This window comes from Varanus komodoensis, unplaced genomic scaffold, assembly GCF_004798865.1.
Source record: "Varanus komodoensis strain SLA01 unplaced genomic scaffold, ASM479886v1 scaffold8, whole genome shotgun sequence".
NCBI classification, from domain to species: domain Eukaryota; kingdom Metazoa; phylum Chordata; class Lepidosauria; order Squamata; family Varanidae; genus Varanus; species Varanus komodoensis.
The window spans coordinates 18,959,094-18,979,100 of record NW_025336481.1 but is presented as its reverse complement, the minus strand read 5'-3'; the positions used below and the strand labels follow the sequence as shown (position 1 = coordinate 18,979,100).

The 20,007-nt window shown below is 40.8% G+C and overlaps 1 protein-coding gene across 1 annotated transcript; it reads right to left on the bottom strand.

Moving 5' to 3' along the window:
• Positions 1-7,427: 7,427 nt before the first annotated feature.
• SEPTIN3 (septin 3) lies at positions 7,428-18,921 on the bottom strand. The gene is made up of 9 exons (XM_044455177.1): positions 18,744-18,921; positions 18,359-18,487; positions 16,452-16,533; positions 14,307-14,444; positions 12,474-12,591; positions 12,262-12,357; positions 10,668-10,764; positions 9,318-9,369; positions 7,428-7,563 (listed from the first exon to the last, which is right to left on the bottom strand). Exons 1-9 carry the CDS (start codon positions 18,904-18,906, stop codon positions 7,428-7,430), a joined length of 1,011 nt encoding a protein of 336 aa, XP_044311112.1. The 5' UTR covers positions 18,907-18,921.
• Positions 18,922-20,007: the final 1,086 nt, after the last annotated feature.

Below are 20,007 nucleotides of genomic sequence, written 5' to 3'. Positions count from 1 at the left end.
GATAATATGCAATTTTCAGAGAATATTATAATATTCGATTGATCCCTTCTCTGTATCTGTATATCTATTGTGGTCTGGTGTTATGATACAAATCTATCTGTAGCATCAAAGACAAAGCAAACAAACAAAAAGAGGGAAGTTAATATATTACTATGGGGCATTTCCTTTATTACAGTTATCAGCATCAAGAGAGTTCTACTTAGGTAGTTTAGGAATCAAGTGTTATTAGAACTGGGCATACTGGAATGGTGACAATTTCACAATAATGCATAGTATTAGCATACTATTTCCTTTGTGTTTATTTGCATTAATGCCAGATGCTCTCACTGTTGATTGAAAAGGGCTAAGATCTACACTGGCAAAAAGTGCATATAGGTTTTTGCTCCAACCTATTATGGATACCACCTACTAGATTATATAAATTTTAGCTATTTTTACTAGAGAATTTTGTCCAAAATAAATGGACCCACTCAGTTTAGCACAGAAATGGGATTCGAAATCTAATCTATGCTGAAAATAAATGGATAAACAAGCATATTTTACTGTTTAGAGTGATGCACACAGAAATCACTCAACAAAATGGCACCCATCAAAACTCCTCTGATTTGAGATCCACACACCAGACTAGACTTCCTCCATTAAAGAGAATAACCTACATTTCTCAATCACACCCCTAGATAGTAAAAGAAAAAACATACTCCTATAATTGAGTAAGTAGAGTGAAATAAAATATTGCCTCTTTGTACAACTAGTCTGGAGTAGACCACACCTTCACTGGACTGAAGGGATTACTTCATGTTTTTCTGTGTTTGTTGTCAATGGATGATGCTATCCAATAAATTCATTGTATTGTTATTAGTTTAATCCCTCTACTTGAAAGGAAAAAATCTTAAATGGCTTAGCATTACTGGCTTCTGCAGTCTTGGATATACCAAACATCTTACAGAATTAAAATAAGCAAGGCACAAGGCACAGCTGCCATGGAGGCTGACCTGTTTCAAGGCTGAGATTACTCTGTGTGACACCATTCACCATTTGGCAGTTTCCATCATATTGCAGATTGCTCCAAAAAACCTCTGTGGTGACCATGGTGAAAACTGGTGATCCACATGGTAAGTTACCAGACATATGAATGGTTTGCCACGTGGTGGCAGCCAATTAGACATATCCACAAATGAGACATTTTACTAGTTACATTGTGATACTTTTGGCCTCCATAGATGCTTCACTTGAGGAGGTGCTTTTCAATTGCCTCTCGATTTTGCTTTAAGCAAAATCCAGTAATAGCCTAGGCCAGATCTGTGCAGTCTTCTTTGGAAATGTTATCAGTCTTTCAGAAAAACCTTTTTATCAATTCATCAAGCAATAACCTTGTTACTTGCTGGGAAACATAGGCAGGAGGGTGCTGTCACATTCATGCCCAGCTTGTGTTAACAGAATGCTGGTCTAGATGGGACCCTTGGTGTGATCCAATATGCTGCTTATTATGTTCTTAAACCTTCATTCCTCTGTATTACTTTATATCTTGGGTGTGGGGGAAGGGATATCCTCTCTGGGCTTTTATGTATTTGTTGATTAGATTATTTATAAACTGCATTTAAGGGCACAATTGCCCTTCTGAAGCAGTGTATAAAGACCATTATAATATACAAAAAATCATCAAATTAAAACTAGTTTACAACTCTTTAAAGCAGTAGCAAGCACAATTGTCCTCCTTTTAGATATTCATCAAGCTTCTTTGACAGACTTTAAGAAATTATTAAAAACTCAATTTTTCTTTTGCATTTCCTTTGTGGTGTTCAGATGTCTTCGATGCACTTTGTCCATATACTTATATGTTAATTACTCTACTGTTACTTAACTCTTTTAATCTTACATAGTTAGTATGAAGTTCTCCAATTTGCTTCCAAGTCCCGTTCCCTTTCATCTCAGACATCTTAGATGGCAAGGCCTGTAAACAGGTACCATCTTAGATGGTAGGACTTGTTCATGTTATTTTTGTACAGGGCCAATTATATTTTAGTTGCTTTAATTATAATGATATTAGGCTTCTCCCCTCAACACTGATCTGGTTCAGAGGTCATGAGCAATTTCTGTTATTTTTAACCAAGGAACTGGCAGGAGTACACAGAAGTAAGTGTACTGTTTCCTACACTCTCACCACTTCTGCTTTCAACTAACAACCCAGGAATGCCCCCATTCTTGGATTGTTTATGACATGCAAATCTTGAAATGCTTGCTTGTTTAGTGGTTAAATAGCCCAGATCAACCCAACATAAACCTTCAGTTCAAATGTCACAATAATAATTTCTAGGTTGGTAATTGAAAGCAAAAGTAGCCAAGCGGGTGGGAACCAGCCTACTTGCTTGCTCTGCTGCTGTCACAAATGCCCCATGGTTAACAAGCCATAAGTTGCATGACTCTGTAGACAATTATCTTGCCTATAGACTAATAATATAGAAGAACCCTTAAAATTTGCTTTTAATTTCAATATAGGCAGTACTTTAGTGGTCTCCAGATGGCAGCTGTACAAAGTGCACCGATCCTAACTGTGCATCATCTAGATGGTTGGGAAGAAATTACGGACTATGAAATAGTTTTGATAAATTAAACAGCTGTGGATTGTGAAGATGGAAATTATGAACATAGCCCAACACTGCCAAGGCTGATAGTTTGCCTAAACAGATTTACCACCAAAAAGGCTTTTAAAAATAACTGAGTAGGAAACATTTGACAGACACTGAGATGACCACCAGCAGCACTGCAGTTTGCTTACAAATGAAATAAAAGGATATGTTAGTGATAAGACCTTTGCCTGCATGTGTGTGGAAAACAGATGATATGCATGCATTCAAGTACCATTCCTGAGGTTTTCCTCTCCATGGGGAAAATAATTATGCTGTCACTGGTTAAAGGGCAGTAGAACCTGTTCATCAAGTTTGCTCTGCCTGGCCTCCAGCAAAGAAAAATGAGCAGATATGGAAGCAACTCTGACAGAGATGTTAAGTGCTGTCTCAGATGCTTATCTTGAAGAAGACTCCTCTCAGGTAAAGTCCTATCTCTGATAACCTTGTCTGATGCACACCAGTTCTCTGGCATCTCTGTCTTACTGTTATGCCAGTACCCTACCTAGCCTTATATGCTTCTGCCATGATAATAGAGCATCTTAGGCCACAATCCTATACACACTTACCTGGGAATAAGTCTTACTGAACATATAAGTCTTATATGTAACATTGCCTGCATTAATACTGCATGGTTCTGTCCACTAACCAGAGTGGCAGGACAAGATGAGACCAACATCTCTGCTTGAGCTGCCTCTGTCCTGCCCTTTTTTTGTTCCCCCATCTCCCCTGGAAAGGCAGAAGGGTCACCGGACCTTTTGCTCACTTTCTCTTGCTCTCACTCTTTTGCCTTGAACATGTTCTTCTCTCCTCTTCTAAGCCAACCATCTAACAATGGACCTTCTTTTTAACCAAGACATTCTGCATGAACATAGCAACACCTCCTTCATGCAAGTCACATACTAAATATGTGAGTAAATAAGCTTCTCTTTGTTGTAAGCCTTTCAATGTGGATTCTAACAGATCCAGGTGCAAGCAACAGCCTCTTAACTAAATCCGCTATTTAATGCTTCTGCTGAACCTGTGTATAACCAAATATTCAACAGGTTCCCAATGATATTAATAGGGCTTACTTCTGATTATACATGCATAGCATCATGCTATTGTTATACTTTTTTCATTTGCTTACAACACTTATAAATACAGCTATATTGGAACACCCTTCAGATAACATCGTCTTTTGGTTACCCATCTTTTTAGAAACACTCTGCCATTATATCTAACAATATTATGGAAGGCTTAAAATCACCCTAGGTCACAGAAGTCCTCTCAGGGCCAGACTAAGGTCCACACGTTCAATTAATCTATGAAAAGTTATTTTTGATTAGGCATATTCATAATCTGCCTGTCTCTCTGGCTTCTCAATAGCTAAACTAGATAGAGGGAAAGGTAAGACATTCTGCACAGAAAAGCCTGCCTTCATGTCAGGCTAATTTGCATTTCGCTGAGTAGGCCTCCCCTGCAAGTGGAGTAAGCTATTTGTTCAAAGTCTTATTCTGGTGCTATGGCAATATGAGAAATAAAGTACCTTGCATATTGGCCTGAGTTATAAAGATTTGGCTCTTCATATATTAGTATACCACCATTCTGTATTGTCACTGTAAAGACCAAGACAGCAATCACTGCAGTAATCCTCATGTTTGACTTGTTTACTAAGGGTGCAATCCAATGCATCTCTAGACAGAAAAAAGGCTTAGAACTCCTACCATAGCTGGCTGGGGAATGCTGAGATTTGTAGGACTTCTTTGACTAAAGATGTATAGGAATGAGTGCACACTCAGTCAAATATTGTTTGCTAACAAGCAGCTAAGGAATGCAGAAGTGGAAGGGGCACTTCTAGACAATTTTTTGTTATGCCTTTGCTTTGTCTTAATTATCGAATTTTAACAGGAGGGATCCAGGTGTCATGTTTGATTTGTCACCCTCCCGTGTTTTTCTACTGTTTCTTCCATCTTTTTTCCACTAGAAAAAAATGTTAAAGATGAAAAGATGGAATCACTGCACATTGACTTTTTATTGGTGGCCCTAAAAGCTGTCCATCTGGAAGCAACCCGTATATATATAATTTATTTGAGGAATCAAAGTAGCTAAGCTGGGGTAGTGAAAAAGAAACATAATGCTAAAAACTTAAAGCATTTCTTCTTAAATTAAGTTTATATTTTATTTTTAACCATATACAGCCATACATGCTCACTTTTGCTATAGTGAGGCTGTAAAGTTACATCAGTCTAAGTTACATCAGCAGATGGATCTGCGTCCCTGAAGTGGAGAATCTGTTAGGAAGGGCTTCAGAATATTGGTTGTTATTTCTCGTTTATAGGATAGATTTGAATAGTGCCCCCAAAAACTGACACTGAGTGCAGAACCTTCTATACATTTGCCCGATTTCCAAAACGAAGCATCCCCCATGGAAGAAACAAGGATACATAACTTCCTGACCAACTTTAGTTGACTAGATTTTGGCAGTTGCACCGGGGTTTGTCACTCATCCATTTAAAGTTCATTGATTACAGTGCACCTCACCCTGTGCGTTCATTCTCATGTGGTACATTCAGAAAGACCTATTCCAGACTGCATCTAGTCCATTTATACAACCAAAGAGAGCTTCCAGTGGACTTCATGCAGCAGTGGCCATTGTTTTATGAAACTCCCTTCTTAAGGAGGACCTCCTGTACCTGAATCTCCAGGCAAATTTCTGGAAAAATAACTCTGTGATTAGTCTTTTATAATTTGCTATAATATGTAAATTACCAAGAATTGGGTTACAAAGCTCTGGTAACAGATTTTGTTCTATCCTTACATTTTGAAGATGAAGGCTGTAACAGGGAAGGGCCACAGCTCACAAAGACCAAGTTTCAGTCACTGGCATCTCCAGGAGCGATGGGGAAAACTCCTGCTTGGAACCCTGGAGAACCAGTCAGCCTATAGACAGCACTGAGAAAGATGGACTAGGTACAAGGCCAATTCCTCTGTTCCCTATTTGTGTTGTAGCTTGCATTTCTTCTTGACCAGCTTTCCACTTGAAAGCTGGGGTTTCATTTTAAAATCAGTACATTATACTGGGCTGAAAGATCTTTTGAATCTGGATTCAAGCATATACATATCTGAAAATGAGCCACGGCTGCTTTTTCTATAAAAGAAGGGGCAACACTGGTTACTGCTTATGGCACTTTGGGAGGCAGTGTGAAGTAACAAAGAATAGAGGGCTTTTCCACACAAGACATTTATTGCGTGCTGCACCACTCACAGTGGTTTGGAGGTGCTTTACACAATATTGTTTTCCTCCAAAGCTTCTCTCATGCTTTCCAAGCAGTTGCCACTTTATAATTGTGTAGTAGAGCATACTGAACGGCAAAGAGAGAGTATTTGGCAGGAGAAGCTTCAGTAACGCGGCAGGTTGAAAGTCCCCTGTGGAGAAGCCTAGAGACAGTTTGTAACCCGCGTGGGACAATGAAGTCCTCCTGGCCATCAAGGAAGTCCCATGTGATCCACATCTGCTTTTTAAGCATTCCAAAGGTGTTCTCACACCTTTCTCCATAACTGTGAAAGCTAGGCACTTGTTCTTGTTTTTCAAAATAAGGAGTTGACATTATCAGGATTGGGATGGTGTGGCCAAACTGTGTAACTGGCAGTGGTTGGCAGTCGCATGGATTTTAGACTACCTGAACAAGACCTGAAATGAGCAAAGTCAGACTAAGAATGCCATAGTATGGGATCAAAAGAGAGTGTGCCCTAAGGAGCCTCTTCATGCTGTTTGACCTCTCAGTATGCAATTGGTGGGGAACTTCCCCAGCCTAAGGTGCTCCCTGCCTGGCAAAAAGCTTTCTCCTCAAGTCAGTGCATCAGAGGGAGGAAAGGCACAATTGGAATATGCTGCACTCTTTGTGTTTCTAGCTCCTGCAACAATCCCAAGGGGATCTGTTAGTACAGTAATGCTTATGTTAGGGCATCTTTGACAATGCTAAGCACCTGACAGGACCAAGCAATCCAAGTGTGTTATGGTGTCCTAAGGGTGGACTTGATTCCCAACAACAACAACAACAAAAACTATTTGAATGACAATTTGAAAGGAGTTCTCCTCTATAAAATGCTCTTCTTTTTCTACACTGAGAAAACCAATACTTGTTCATCAACTCTCAATTCTTATTTTTCTCTCTACAACCTACAATCCGTCTATGGGAAGCAAAATGGCACAAATTCTGTCTCTCTTCTCCACACTGGCACATTGTTTCTAATAAAACATGTTTACTTGGCAACCAATCCCTCCCACCAATTTTAATGGAATTTACTAACATACATACTACCTAGGATCCCAATCTAACTCTACTTTTTCTGCTTCTACATGAGAAGTGAGCCTATGACAACAAACCACCATCACAGTGCAGAGCAACCCAGTCTCTTCCAGGCCACTGAAAGTCGCATCCAAATACATCACTCTGTTCCCACCATAGTGTTTACAACTCCCTTATCCTGATCTCATTTCCCCTTACAAACTCACTAAATGTGACTCTAGAGATTGCACCACATCCAAAATTCCCTCAACTTTCCCGCAATCAGGATGCATGACTGAATAGTAGAACACAATGGAAGACTAGAGTCTGCTGTGCAAAATACAAAATTCAAAATAAAACAACAAGATGGGGAAATTTGGGGAAAGCTGGGGGGCCACGTCCCTTATTCTTGCCCCCATATGCACACACAAAGGATATCCCACATGCTTCAAAGAGAGGCCTGAACTCAAATAAAGGGATGGGGTGATAGTAGTGGCTATAATCTGAGACAGCAGATAACAAGGTGGGTTGTTCACATATTACTTTCATGGTTTTCTTCTGTCTCTATGGTCACTGGGGGGAGCCCCCCATTGTCATTCAGTCGTTTAGCCCTGTAAGTCTCATAGTGGATATTGTGCGTGACTTCCTTCAGGTCTTGAAGGTGGGTCCTGAGGAAAAGGAGAAAAGAAGAAGGGAAAGAGAGGAAACTACTGGATGATGCAAGTGTGGGAGCACTCAGGCAGCTCTTCAATTTAAACAAAGAGGGTGTGGAAAGCAAACAGCAAGGCTTCCCCCCTTAAGCATTGGTTCACCATTTCATATAACTTTTCTTTTACTCACATGCTTTAGTTGGAAGGCTTCCTTCAGCACTGCAGCACACATCTCTCTGCTGTTTTTATCCCCCTGCACAAAGCTATTTCCTTTCTCTACACATTAAGATTACTGTCAATGAATTTGTCTCATTCCCTTTAAAACTATGTAAACCGATGGGTTGTGGCAGTGAATCCCATATGTTGGTGGTGTGATGTATGAAGAAGCACTTCTTTTTTCTGTGCTATTATCTACTATTGGTAGATTTTGTTGGGTAGCCCTGGATTCTAGTTTTGAGACAAAGGGAATAAGATGTCTGTATATTTCCCTTCTCTACCTGGCACATATTTTATAATCTTCTATCATATCCTCCTTACTTGTGTTTCTTCTGAATTTTAAAAAAAGCCTAAGAGCACAATCATATATATGTTTAGACAAAGAAAAAGTATGCAACTCTCAGCATGACCTTTTCTCTGTCTAAGCATGCATAGATGGCACCTAAAGTGCTTTTCTTCATACCTCTTAACCATTTTAGCACTCTTTTTCCAATTCTTTTAGATCTTATTGAAATGACATTCTTTCTGAGATTTCTGACCTGTATGTACTATTCCAATCACAAATCCTATAAATTTAAATAGGGAAATATCATACTAGCTGTTTTATTTTTAATCCCTTACCTAATTATCATTAACATGGAACTGCCTGTTTTCATTAAGAATATTCCCAAAATCACTTCATGAAGATTCACAGCTATTTCAGATCCCATCAGCCTATATAGTGGCGGGTTTCACACATCATGTCAAACCCTACATAGTTTCCATGGTGTGTAGCTTTTTGCCTGGATGTGCCTTACAGATGATTAAGTGTTTTCTAGGCTGGCAGCAGCTGCTGCCAATCTTTCCATGAAATTCTTGTGATAACTACATACCAGAACTATGCAAACCATGGTGACAGGTTCAGATGATCAGTGAAACCATGGTGAAGCATGGAAATTGTAGAAATGATGATAGTTTCTTGCCATGGTTTCTAAAAACCAAATGTACCAAGCTGAACGACCACAGCAGGGTTCAGATGACAAAACAGACTGCTCTCCCTGCACAATAAATCACTATGGTTTTTTGTATTGTGCAAACCTGCCCTGTATTTACCCTACTCTGAATGTGGTTGTGTCACAGACTTCTATAGAAGCATTATGATATCATAACGGAATTACTATTTTACTGTCATTGTACATGGTGTTGATATTTTCATTAGCCTGTTTGCAACTGCAAGAGCTCTTTACTGATTACTCACCAGCAGTTCAAGCCCATCAAGGTTGTTTACTCTAGCTTGGATTACTTGCACTGGAACAAACAACAATATGGCTTTAAAGCACTTAAAAAGTGTTTTGCCCAACCTGATGCCCTCCAGATGGTTTGGACTTCAAATCTCTTTGGCTGTAGTTAGTATGGCAGATGATCAGGAATGCTGAAACAGGCGGGCAAAGGCTAGCCTACAAAAATGTTGGGCTATTTCAACAGCTGTAACTGCTTTGCTGTGTTCTCAGCTTGCTTGCTAGTTCTTAGAAGCAACTTATTTTCGGTTCACTAGTCAGCATGCACAATGGACTCACCTAATGACAAAGTCTCGGAGTAGAGCAAATTCACAATGACCAAGATTTTCCACTGTAAATTAAAAACAAAACAAACACTTTAAATGGGTTGAGTAATAAAAACACACAACTGGAAGGAAACAATTGAGGCCAACCCCTGTCTGAAGCAGCACTACTGAAAGTGGATAACTTTTTTTTGGAAGAGTTCCCATAATTTTGGCTTATTAAATTATTAATTAATTAAATTAGGTTATTACGTAAGCTCAGTGGTGAACTGGGTAAAATATTTCCCTGCAATATAAGACCTATGCACTTTAAAACTTCTTTGTCTTGTTTTATCCCCAGCTTAGCATTAATTGCCCCTCTTAATGTTATTCTTTGAAACATTTGAAAACTATTGAGGCATCAATATCAAGTGTCTCCTCTCTAAACGTACTCCTTTTTTATTTCCGCATTCGATTGCTTTCTCAGTTCTTTCTTATCATGATCATAGTCCTCTGTCTCAATTCCAGGTTTTGAACAGTGGTCTCCAGAAATTAACAATAGATGAGATCTTGCTGGCATTTCGTACAGCAATCATATTGCATGGTAAATTTAGAAACAACAACTTGGATCTTAAGAGAAATTAACTTAAGGCAATTTAGAGAAATAAAGCTTCTGGCCTCCCACTTGCTACGTGTGCTCCTCCCTACAGTATCTCCTGAATAATGAGGAATGGGACACAGGCCAGCAGTTCAGGGAGGGAAGAATCCCCACCGATCAGATCTGCAACCCCTGATCATCCAGAAAGGCTTTTTCAAGGAGCTTAGGTGGTTGCAAAAGGAGGAGATGAAAAGATTTCCTTCCATTAACTTAAGTAATCTTAGGCTTCTAGCAGATATTTCTGCTGATAAAGCATAAATGGCATGGTTCATATCCTCACAGCATCACATCCTGTTTAAGAGCCCCAAGTATATATCAGGTTATCATGTATCAACGTACTCCCTTACCATAGACGTTTGGTTCTTCCCTATGTTTAAAACTTTATACCTATTCCTATAGATTTTCATTTTGTTGCTATCTATTAAGTTCTCTGGTTACAGAAATGTTAGATTTCTTGAAAGTATCCACATTCCATTCCAATTTTGTGCCACCACCCACAATTCAGATAAGCACACCTACTTCTCATTCATCCAAATAATTAATAGCTAATGGATTCTACTGAAGGAGAGAGAAAGAGTGGTTGACCATTCCCGGGAGGATAATGGCAAGGATGTTAGGCACCTCCAGACACATTACTTGTACCATTTGAAGACTTGCTTTTGCCATTTCAGCATCTACAACCTGTTGGTGCCTAAAAACAGGACTGTTCAGAACTGCAGGATTGTTTACCTTCAATGACTCCCCAGGGCGTCTTCCTGCCAAGGACCCTTTTTCCATTCACTTGATATTCCTTGTCACTTCCCACCACTGCAAATGGCATACTTTCCTGCTGAGAATACACAGTGAAATGAATATGCTCCTCTGTGCAACAGGTAAGGAAAACAGTAGTTTGTTTCTTTCCTGTCTTGTTTCATACTTGTTTCTGGACCTTTTAGTAGTCCACATTTCTAACACACTTCCCTTCATAGAACAGGACCTCCACACTGCCACTTCTTGTCAAAATATTATCAGAGTCAATTCTTTAGACTGTACATAACTTTACGGCAAAACGTTAAGCCATATTCTCTTACAAATAATTTCCACCATGTTCTATGGGTCTTACTCCCTAGTAAATGTGTTTGGGACTGTCATCTCATTTGCATATTATTGAAAACTTCTGTTATTCTTATGCATTCAGTAGGTGTCTAGGAATTTTCTTGGGCATGTAATATTTGTTTTTAGCAGAATATTTCATAAAGACATGTCAGACTTATAAATTAGGACTGAGCAACAAGTTGAGTCAATATTGATTAAACCTAACACAATGAGCTTGCTTACATGACTAGTTTAATGTGGGCCAGTGGCAACTGAAATTCATATAGGCCGCAATTGTCTACACCTACCTGGGAGTAAGCCTTTGAACTCACTGGGATGGGCTTCTTAGTAGATATCAATAAAACTGTAATATTCATAATGTACAACTAGTTAGCAAGCCCTTGTTAATCAATATAGTGCAACATGAATCCATATAGGTGCTCTTTATATTGAACACTTAATAGCCACCTCAAACCTTATGAAATGGAAATGCAGCATATAAATATAATTTAAACCAATAAATAATACATCATCTATAAAAGCTTGAAGGGAGTCAAATTCCCCCACTAAACTTATCAAATGCAAATATACAGGGTGGGCCAAAAGTAGATGTACAGTACTGATCAAGTCATGGAGGACCTTGCACAGTGGGCAAATTGAAGGAGTTCATCTTGTAGGCATTTATCAACATTGGTGCCAACTGGAATTTGTGTCACAGTGTCAGGAGCAGGTTCCAGGAATCTTGCAACATTGATGGAGGACTTTTCAAGCACCTAAGAAACTAAACATGACCTGATTAGTACTATATACCTACTTTTGTCCCACTCTATGGGGATATAGATTATACAATAACTCTTGATTAAGTCACCAAAAGATACATCTGATTTAATTTTAATCTTAGGAACCACCAAAAATAGCTATTTAGGTAATGCATAGGGAAGCTGTCTGGCTTCACATGTTGGGTTCTAACTCCCATCAGCTCCAGCTGGCAAAGCTAATGGCCAGAAAGGATGGAACTTGTAGTTAAAACCCATCTGGAGGGCCACTGGTTTTCCACACCAGAGTTACAGTTTCATTTAAGAGATTCCACATTTTGTACCTCCTCAATAGCCATAATGTTGAGTCAGCTGCATCTAGTTCAACATTTGGGTCACATCAAGCAATGTAAAGTCAAATGCCCATTAAATCCAGTGATTTCAAATGCAGGGTAGCAACATCTGCACAGCAATCACAGTCATAAGGATCCTACCCTGATTTTGTCATTCTCTGTTTTATCCTCAAGATCCTCATCAAACTCTTTCTGGGGATAAAACTCAATTCCATTGACTTCCAGTTCCTTCCGGACCTAAAGGGGGAAACATTCCAAAATGAAAAGCTATGGTAAGCCAAGTTTATGTGACACAAAACTGAAAGGTATGTGCATGTGTTTACTGGATGTTCCCCAGGTAATGAAATCCTTACCCTCTGCTTGAATTCAGTCTTCTCCTCCAGAGTCATAGTGTCTGCCTTGGCAATAACTGGGATGATATTGACTACTTTGCTTAAATGTTTCATGAATTCCATATCCAAAGGTCGCAAGCTACAGTCCAGGAAAAAGATTAGTTAGGAAAGCATCACCACCTTGAATACAAGACAAGACATCCTGCTATTCTTGGCCTTCACAGCATTTGTTCCCTCAATTTGCTCAGTTGATTGGTAGGACTCTTCCATCTGGAAGCACCCCCATTTCCTAGGTTACAAAACGGGGTGGGGAAAGGGAGAGGCATTTCTCTCATTTGCTGGTCTGCATCTCTTGTTGAACATTTTCTCCATGGCATTGAACAGCGACTAGATGCACTTATAGAGAAATGAAGAGGAAGCAGGGAGACTGTTAGGGCCAAAAGGACAAGGTATAAGACAAAAATCCCACACACCCCCCAATGTACCATCATACAAAAATAAGAAGAGCTGTGCTGGATCAGACTACTGTCCATCTAGGCCAATATTCTGCTCACACAGTAACCAACCAGTTGCTCAGAGAAGCCCCCAAACAGGACATGAGTGCAACAGCACCTAGCACCTAGTGCACATAGGCATGCTGCTTCTGACACTGGAGGAAGCATAAAGCCATCAGGACTAGTAGTCACTGATGGCCTTCGCCTCCTCGAATCTGCCCAATTCTTTTTCAGCGCTGTCCAGAATGGTGGCCATAACTGTATCTGGGGGAAGTGAATTCCATAGTTTGTGTGTTATGTGAATAAATCCTTCCTGTTATCTGTGCTGAATCTCCCATCAGTCAGTTTCATCAGATTATCCCAGGGTTCTTGTATTGTAAAAAGGAGAAAAATATCTCTCTACTTTTTCCACACCATGTATAATTTTGTATCTTTCATCATGTCTGGATTTACTCATCTCTTTTCTAAGCTAAATGGTCCAAGATGGGAATTTGTTCCACCCCTTGACCATGTTGCACTTTTCTGTACTTTTTCAGTTCTACAATATCCTTTTTATGTGTGGTGATCAGAACTGTACACAGGCTTCCAAGTTTATCCACACATTACGTAGATTTGTGCAAGGGCAGTGTGATATTGGCAGTTTTATTTTTAATAATTTTTGTAATTATGCCTAGCATGGAGTTTGCTTTTTTCACAGCAGTCACACACTGGATGTACATTCTCATTAAACAGCCCATCTCAGCCCCAAGGTCTCTTTCTTGATCAGATCAGCCCAGTATCTATGAAAGGTGGTGGTAGGGGCTGCCCCAAAAAGCATCACTTTAAACTTGCCTACATGGAATCACATTTGTTGTTTTGATGCCATTTTCCCTGTTTTGGTGAGATCCCTTTGTAGCTACTCACAATCCAAGTAGCCATTGGAGCCATTTACTTTTGCGTACTGAGCTTTTCCACCACACCCCCTTCAGCAGTGCACACCCATCTTCAGAAGGCACAGTGTTTGAACCAGCGCTAAGAGCATCCTGCCACAAGAGCTTTCTAACAGTGATGGAAGGGGGCAGGAATAGACACACAAAGGAGAAACATTCTTCTAGGGCCCCATGATCATTGTAAGTTTTAGAGGTGACTTCTGGCAAGGAGTGCATTTTATTTTCATCAAAGCCACCCTCACTTTGTGTAAGCGATACCACAGATATCATGCTGTATACTGTGCTAACCTTTGGTCTGCAGATTTTTGGGCAACCTGTGTGCATTGCCAAATGGCTGGTGGAGATTAATTTTGGCTTAATTAGCAAACGGGTGCCAGTTCCCCCACCCACCATCTTATGGGTATGCGCACGAACTAGGAAGAGATACCTACGAGTGGCCTGTGGGAGAGATAAAATAGAGGCAACAGTGGACTCTCGTGTCTGGGATTCGTTTCTTTCTTGCAATATTCACCTCCTCCTTCAGGAATTTCTCATACTGCTCGTTGATATATTTCTCGATGGGCTCCCAGCTAGGAGGGCCGGGCAGAAAAGGAGGTTGGGAGGTAAAAGGTAGACAGATATATTTTCATCACAAATCCAAAGCAGGTTAATTAGGGTTTTATTTCACAGCTTAAAGGATACTAATTTGGGATAATGAAGAGAGAAACATGGGTATTTTTACAAGACCAAAACCATTTTCAGATTAGATTTGCCCCTTGCTATATCCTAAATAAACCTGAGCCTGACAATTTTAAAGAGGAAAGGTGACATCTGAAAAAGGTAGGATAGTGACTAACCTTCTTTGAAGAGGGTGTGACATTTACCTGAGCTTGAAGCCTCAGTTCTGCATATTTAAACCACAATATTATACAAGTGACTGTATACTAATAGTATGACTTACTCACTTTTTGCTTGTATGTGGATCTGCATTTACTGGACTGTCAGGCGGTTGTGCTACAATATAGAATTTGGTGCTTGCTGAGAGTGGAAACCAACCCAGCTCCTTCAGATGGCTGCAATTCGTTCCACCAGCCACCAATTTTCTGGTAGTTTCCCAGCTTTTGTGCAGTTTTTCCCACATCCTGAAAGGCTGGCATGCCTCTTTCAATGCTTACGTGCCAGCAGTAAGAGTTCTAACCTAAACTATTGTGGTAGCTTGTCCCTGCCACTTTTGCCTTCTGCTCTGCCTACCCAACAGTGCGGTCCCCAAAAGCCACTCCAAATTGGAAAGCAGCCCCTGAGCTGGGGGTTGTGCACTCCTGCCACAACTTACCTTCAGGAAAGTGAGAACTTCAGGTTGAGCTGAGAAGAGGAAACCAGAACTGTGGCATTCTGAATTGGGAGTCACTGGGCCTGTTGCAAGGTTCCTCCCAGTAAAGTGTTATTGTTATACATTTGGATGCCCTTTGGATCGAGGGACACTTATCATTACATGTTGTATGGCCCAAGAGGCAAGTTGCATAGCATATAAAGTAGTTTTGTTTGACTTTGTAGCACTGTGGAACAGATATCTAGAAGAAATACTTAGATCTGACTTCATCATTTTATTCTACAAGATGAAGTACTCTGAATAAACTGTCCACGTTCCAGTATAACATCTGGTCTTCTTTATCTATGTTGGTATGTGTGTGCTAGTCTAAGAAGCCAGTGTTCTTTCAGCAGTGCTGGGTTCTGTGGATGCTTCCAGACAAAGCTTTTATTGTACAACCACACTGCCTCCTTCATGGAGCTGATAGTATCTTCACTTGTTGCCCTCCTGCAATTTCCCACCCCTTCCTTCAACTTTTCTATTGCCAGAAAAAAATCTGTTAAGGGAACAAGAAGGTATAGCTGCGTAAGGCATAAGGCTGCATAAGGCTATTTTGAGTGTTATTGCTAAGAGCCCTCCAGCTAGAAACTCCCCTAATCAATGAGAATATGCCCTTCTGACAACACAGAGCATAGAATTTGGGTTGCCTTGATTCAGACCATCTGTATTCATAGCAGCATAGCATTCCCAGACCTGAAAACAAAGAACCATCTCCAAATTTGCCAGGATTCGTTTGAGCTTGCAGGCCTTCTGCTTCCAAAATAACAAAACTAACAGTCTCAATACCTGAGGAGGATCCTTCAGTGTAAGTTTGTCTTTAGAAGATTTATGATTTTCCAGCCCTCCCTACCTTGGCATCATAATGACTCCCACTGAAGCTTCCCTGGAGCACACCAATGGGGCCTGACTTCATCTAAAGGAATTGCTGAGCAACGTATCACCTTACCATTTTTGTACAGCCAACAAGTCTGCTTTTAGAGTTTAAATTTACATGTAGTCAGTACAGATTCTTAGCTGGCACTTGACTGGTACCTAATGATACCATAGGTCTGCATAACTGGAATTGCAAGGCATGCACTGGTCTCATTCCACCCCCACCCCAAGCAAGGCCATTGCATGCATCTTGCTCCCTGCTCCCTCCACTTCCGTGTCAGGGGAAAGAGGTGGGGGAGTGAATGGAGGGGGGCAGGCTTGACACTGGGAGTTGGAGAAAGAGCAAAGCACTCACCAGTTTTCATTGTTGATCTGGTCACCAAAGCCAGGTGTGTCAATGACGGTCAGCTTCATTTTCACTCCCCCTTCTTCAATAACTGGAGAAGAAATGTTCCCATTACTACAGAACTATTGCTCTTGGTAAAAGAGCACAAGGAAAGGGGAGCTCAGTGAAGCATGGAGCCTTTGGAAGTTCCCTAAGTAAGAAGCAAATATCCTGAATTTTCAAACATGCTCAAACATTTATGTGTGACACCTCATATCAACAGTATAAGTAGTCTAACTTTTTACACACACACACACACACACACACACACACACACACACACACACACACACGTACTACTATTAGGCTAAGTCCAGAAAGCTAGCCACTCCAGACCGCAGCTGGCCCAAGTGAACAGCCACTAGTTCTCAGCACACTGAGACAATCTTGACTTTAGCACTCTGGACCAGTTTGGATAATACCCCAAAGAACAGAGAAATTCCATCACATGGAGCTACTGTGCCATGTCTAGACATCCATCTGAGGACAGTCTGTGCTACTACAGCCACCATGTCCATAAAATCTTGCCCAGGTAGGCAAAAAAGCACATAGTAGTTCTGACTTAAAATCCAGGTATTGACTGCACAGCTATGGTCAATGAAAACTGGATTTTATTAAGGAGACTATCTCCACGGAGGGTACAGCTGGAGATGATAGAGGCAGAATGGTGCACTGACTCTATGCAATGAAGCAGATTGGCCTTTTCAAGATTTATCCCAGCTACGCCTTTGAGACCTGTGAATGTCTCCCAAGCTTCCTACCCATTTAGCCTTTACAGATATTGGAATCCTAAAATACAATATCATAAAACATAATATACAACCTTCTAAAGTTTAAAACAAAATAAAACTGTAGCAAGAACCACTGGCAGAGAAAGACATAACACAACAACTAAAGCAAACTGAAGAACTAAAAATCCTCAAAAAAAGTCTTCACCTGATGCCCCCATCCCCCAAAATGTAGGTCCCAAGTGGGCCTTTCAGGGGAGCCCATTCCACAATCAGGGTGCCACCACCAAAAAGGCCATCAACCCCATTTGGCAAGGAGGAGGGCCTCTGAAGATGATCTTAGGGTCCAGGCTGGGATATAAGGGAGGAGACAATCCTTTCATAGCAGCCAAGGTATGGATGTCAGAGGTAAGGCTAGCAACCCCTTCTATGGATGGAGCCCCCTACATATGAGTAACCCATGATGAAAGAAGCCCATCTTGTCCATGCTTCCAAACCTATAAATACTGCAGTTACCTTCTGGCAGTATAGCTGGGGAGGGTGGCGGTGGCCAGGGCTTCTTTTTGTAATTAGAGCAATGGACTAGCACCAATCTAACCTGATACAGCAGGTGTCTGTCTAACCTTGGCAATTATCCTCACTCACGTCATCTCCAGGGGTTGACAGTTATATTTTTGCCCCTTCATAGAAATATCCATTGCCAAACAATAATTGTGCTCTCTGTTTACCTATCCTATGTTCATTTTATTTATTTATTGCATTTGTATCCTGCCCCATATATTCCCTCCACATCCCCCAGATCTATAAGCACAAGGTGGGCTGCACAACATTCCCACAAGCAAAGGGGGCAGAAGGAAATAACCCACACACCGTTATGTGCTCTGTTACACTGTCAGACATGGCAAATTCCTTCAGTCTCTTGGCAGTGAAACACCTGGGGGTAAGTAGCGCAGCGTTCTGGATGAAGCCAAGATGTACAGCTATGCTTCAGTCACTTCCTTCCTGTTATGAGAACTATGCCATATTGGCTTCAATGCCATTCACAGGTAGCAGAGAAAGTGGTTTAAGAGCATGACATAATGTACCACTGTGAAGGTCAAGAAGGAGTTGAAAAGGATCAGCTCTGAGAATCACTGTACTGATTCTTACCATGTCCAATTGCCTTGATTTCCACTGTCTTAGGAATCTTCTCCTCACGGTTCCAGCCTGAAGACTTGCGACTCACTTGGGATTTAAACAGGGTGTTTACAAGTGTTGATTTTCCTAATCCACTTTGGCCTGGAAAAACAAATGTGCAAAATTTTTCCATGTTTATGTCAGCCAGCAGAACCATTTACAGCCATGCTGCTGAAAGGAAAAAGGTGTTGGGTAAGAGCTTATCAGGATGATGGTTCCTGCATTCCTGTTTGGTGCATCTGCAGCCAACTACAAGCACAAGCATTGCCCCAAGGAAATACAAGCGTGCTTGCCCTGCGCGTGACAAGACAGCCACGCACATGGACCAAGCCTCCTGCTCAGGCCTAACCCTTCCTACCTACAACCATGATGTTGAAGTCAAATCCAGTTTTCATGGTCTTCTTGCGCATTTGCTCTATGATGGTGTCAATCCCAATGTAGCCCAACAGGTTAGAATTAATGCCAACAGGTTTCATTGGCACGACTGGTTTTTGCCGGGATTCTGGCACCAGCTCAGACATGGTGGCTTCCGACTTGGTTTCTGCTGGGCCTGAAAGTTTAAGAGAAATAAATGATTAATTTCATGCAAGAAGCTGACACTGCTCAGCAACTTGAAACTAGTTCTGCTTCTGTTTACATCATACAGACAAGGAAAGTGGGGAACAACTGAGACAGCTCCTCTGCCTTAAATTCCATTTTCTCTTCTTCATTCAGCCAGTCTGATATTGTGGTTACAGTGCTGAATTGGGGACCCAGAAGATCCAAGTTCTATTCCTTACTTATCCATAAAACTCATTGGGTGACTCTGGGCCAGTCACTCAGTCTTTGCCGAATTCACCTTACAGGGTTGTTGGTGTGATGATGAAAAACTGTGCTGAAGGACTATGTAAGCCACTCAGGGTTTCTTGCAAGAGGAAAAATGAAGGATATAAATGCAATATAACAATAATTAATTCATGCTTCCATCAATATATGTTTCTCTATCACTGTCTTTTTTCTTTTAGAAAACTCAAAGTGGCTTTATCTCCATCATTCTCATCTTGCAGCTCTCAGTCTTATCCCCACACCGACAACCCTGTGAGGTAGGTTGGGCTAACTCACACTGTTGGTTCCATGGATGAGCAGGAACTAGAATCCATGGGACCTGAATCCCAGTCCCATGCTCTTAACCACTACACCATACTAGTCTTATAACGCCTTTTAATTTTAACCGACCAGTTTATTAAGCCTTTTGGATAGTTTACTAGAATAAGATTGACTCTTTTGCATGTTTTTCTCCCCAGGAGTTTTCTTTGCCTCCCTTTCTATGTATGCTTTTATACAATCACAAGGTGGCACTTTGGTACAGCAGAATTACAAAAATACACAACCATTTTGTAGCATTTTAGAGTGTTAGTCCCTTAACATCTCATTGTCCTCATTCCGAACAAAAACTGCAGAAATGCTCAGAAGGCAAAGGAGAGGCCCTGGAGGGTGACAGCATCATGAAAAGCATCCAGAAACTACTATGACTGGGGAATCACAAGAACACAATAAATACCTCATGTAAAGAAGCCCTGAAGGAATTGCTCAGGCCCTTGATCATTTCATTGCTTTTTCTGTACCTGTTCCAGCTTTACATT